The sequence below is a fragment of the Heptranchias perlo genome, chromosome 37 (genome assembly GCF_035084215.1).
Source record: "Heptranchias perlo isolate sHepPer1 chromosome 37, sHepPer1.hap1, whole genome shotgun sequence".
Taxonomy (NCBI): Eukaryota; Metazoa; Chordata; class Chondrichthyes; order Hexanchiformes; family Hexanchidae; genus Heptranchias; species Heptranchias perlo.
In genome coordinates, this window is record NC_090361.1 from 19,499,749 (window position 1) to 19,503,479 (window position 3,731).

At 53.0% G+C, this 3,731-nt stretch overlaps 1 protein-coding gene across 1 annotated transcript; it reads right to left on the minus strand.

Annotated features, from left to right (window-relative positions):
• Nucleotides 1-243: 243 nt before the first annotated feature.
• On the minus strand, nucleotides 244-3,492 carry LOC137304255 (adhesive plaque matrix protein-like). The gene has a single exon (XM_067972808.1). It carries the CDS (start codon nucleotides 3,490-3,492, stop codon nucleotides 244-246), a length of 3,249 nt encoding a protein of 1,082 aa, XP_067828909.1.
• Between the last annotated feature and the right edge of the window lie 239 nt (nucleotides 3,493-3,731).

The following is a 3,731-nucleotide window of genomic DNA, read 5'->3' on the forward strand; positions in this document are numbered from 1 at the left end:
TACGATAGGACGGACGATACGATAGGACGATAGGACGGACGATACGATAGGATGATACGATAGGACGGACGATACGATAGGACGATAGGACGGACGATACGATAGGACGATACGATAGGACGATACGATAGGACGATACGATAGGACGGACGATACGATAGGACGATAGGACAGACGATACGATAGGACGATACGATAGGACGGACGATACGATAGGACGATAGGACGGACGATACGATAGGACTATACGATAGGACGGACGATACGACGGACGATACGACGGACGATAGGACGGACGATACGATAGGACGGACGATACGATAGGACGATAGGACGGACGATACGATAGGACGATACGATAGGACGGACGATAGGACGGACGATACGATAGGACGATAGGACGGACGATACGATAGGACGATACGATAGGACGATAGGACGGACGATACGATAGGACGATACGATAGGACGATAGGACGGACGATACGATAGGACGGACGATACGATAGGACGGACGATACGATAGGACGATAGGACGGACGATACGATAGGACGGACGATACGATAGGACGATAGGACGGACGATACGATAGGACGGACGATACGATAGGACGGACGATACGATAGGACGATAGGACGGACGATACGATAGGACGGACGATACGATAGGACGGACGATACGATAGGACGATAGGACGGACGATACGATAGGACGATAGGACGGACGATACGATAGGACGGACGATACGATAGGACGGACGATACGATAGGACGGACGATACGATAGGACGGACGATACGATAGGACGATAGGACGGACGATACGATAGGACGATAGGACGGACGATACGATAGGACGATACGATAGGACGGACGATAGGACGGACGATACGATAGGACGATAGGACGGACGATACGATAGGACGATACGATAGGACGATAGGACGGACGATACGATAGGACGATACGATAGGACGGACGATACGATAGGACGATAGGACGGACGATAGGACGGACGATACGATAGGACGATAGGACGGACGATACGATAGGACGATAGGACGGACGATACGATAGGACGGACGATCGGACGGACGATAGGACGGACGATACGATAGGACGATAGGACGGACGATACGATAGGACGGACGATACGATAGGACGATACGATAGGACGGACGATAGGACGGACGATACGACGGACGATACGATAGGACGGACGATACGACGGACGATACGATAGGACGGACGATACGATAGGACGATAGGACGGACGATACGACGGACGATACGATAGGACGGACGATACGACGGACGATACGATAGGACGATAGGACGGACGATACGACGGACGATACGATAGGACGATACGATAGGACGGACGATACGATAGGACGATAGGACGGACGATACGATAGGACGATACGACGGACGATACGATAGGACGGACGATACGACAGACGATACGATAGGACGGACGATACGATAGGACGGACGATACGACGGACGATACGATAGGACGGACGATACGACGGACGATACGATAGGACGATAGGACGGACGATACGATAGGACGATAGGACGGACGATACGATAGGACGATAGGACGGACGATACGATAGGACGATACGATAGGACGATACGATAGGACGGACGATACGATAGGACGATAGGACGGACGATACGATAGGACGATACGACGGACGATACGATAGGACGGACGATACGACAGACGATACGATAGGACGGACGATACGATAGGACGGACGATACGACGGACGATACGATAGGACGGACGATACGACGGACGATACGATAGGACGATAGGACGGACGATACGATAGGACGATACGATAGGACGGACGATACGATAGGACGATACGATAGGACGGACGATACGATAGGACGATAGGACGGACGATATGATAGGACGGACGATATGATAGGACGGACGATACGACGGACGATACGATAGGACGATACGACGGACGATACGGCGGACGATACGATAGGACGATACGACGGACGATAGGACGGACGATACGATAGGACGATACGACGGACGATAGGACGGACGATACGACGGACGATACGATAGGACGGACGATACGATAGGACGATAGGACGGACGATACGACGGACGATAGGACGGACGATACGACGGACGATAGGACGGACGATACGATACGACGGACGATACGACGGACGATACGATACGATAGGACGGACGATACGATAGGACGATAGGACAGACGATACGATAGGACGATACGACGGACGATACGATAGGACGGACGATACGATAGGACGGACGATACGATAGGACGATAGGACGGACGATACGATAGGACGATAGGACAGACGATACGATAGGACGGACGATAGGACGGACGATACGATAGGACGATAGGACGGACGATACGACGGACGATACGATAGGACGGACGATAGGACGGACGATAGGACGGACGATAGAACGGACGATACGATAGGACGGACGATAGGACGATACGACGGACGATAGGACGGACGATAGGACGGACGATAGGACGGACGATACGATAGGACGATACGACGGATGATACGACGGACGATAGGACGGACGATACGATAGGACAATAGGACGGACGGACGATAGGACGGACGATACGATAGGACGATAGGACGGACGATAGGACGGACGATACGATAGGACGATACGACGGACGATAGGACGGACGATAGGACGGACGATACGACGGACGATAGGACGGACGATACGATAGGACGATACGATAGGACGATACGACGGACGATACGACGGACGATACGATAGGACGATACGACGGACGATAGGACGGACGATACGACGGACGATACGACGGACGATACGATAGGACGGACGATAGGACGGACGATACGATAGGACGATACGACGGATGATACGACGGACGATACGATAGGACGGACGATAGGACGGACGATATGATAGGACGGACGATACGATAGGTCGATACGATAGGACGATAGGACGGACGATACGACGGATGATACGATAGGACGGACGATAGGACGGACGATACGATAGGACGGACGATACGATAGGACGATAGGACGGACGATACGACGGATGATACGATAGGACGATAGGACGGACGATACGATAGGACGATAGGACGGACGATAGGACGGACGATACGATAGGACGATAGGACGGACGATACGATAGGATGATACGTAGGACGATACGATAGGACGATAGGACGGACGATTCGATAGGACGATAGGACGGACGATAGGACGGACGATACGATAGGACGATACGATAGGACGATAGGACGGACGATACGATAGGACGATACGATAGGACGATACGATAGGACGATAGGACGGACGATTCGATAGGACGGACGATACGACGGACGATACGATAGGACGATAGGACGGACGATACGAAGGACTCTCTGCTCCTCTCACTCTGGTCTTGTGTACATCCCCCTTCCCTTTTCCCCATCATTGGCAGTCATTTCTTCAACTACCAGGGCCCCATGCTCTCGAATTCACTCCCTAAACCTCTCCACCTCCCCCTCCTCCTCTATGATCCTCCTTCAAATGCACCTCTTTGACGCAGCTTTTGGCCTTCCCTCCAACCTTCGCCCTCCCTGCCTCACGGGTGGATCCTACCTCAGTACCGACCCTCCGACAGTGCAGCCCTCCCTCAGTACTGACCCTCCGACAGTGCGGCGCTCCCTC

Excerpts from the sequence above, each read along its gene's own strand:
- LOC137304255 (XM_067972808.1), bottom strand. The coding sequence starts at position 3,492 with ATGGGGAAAAGGGAAGGGGGATGTACACAAGACCAGAGTGAGAGGAGC.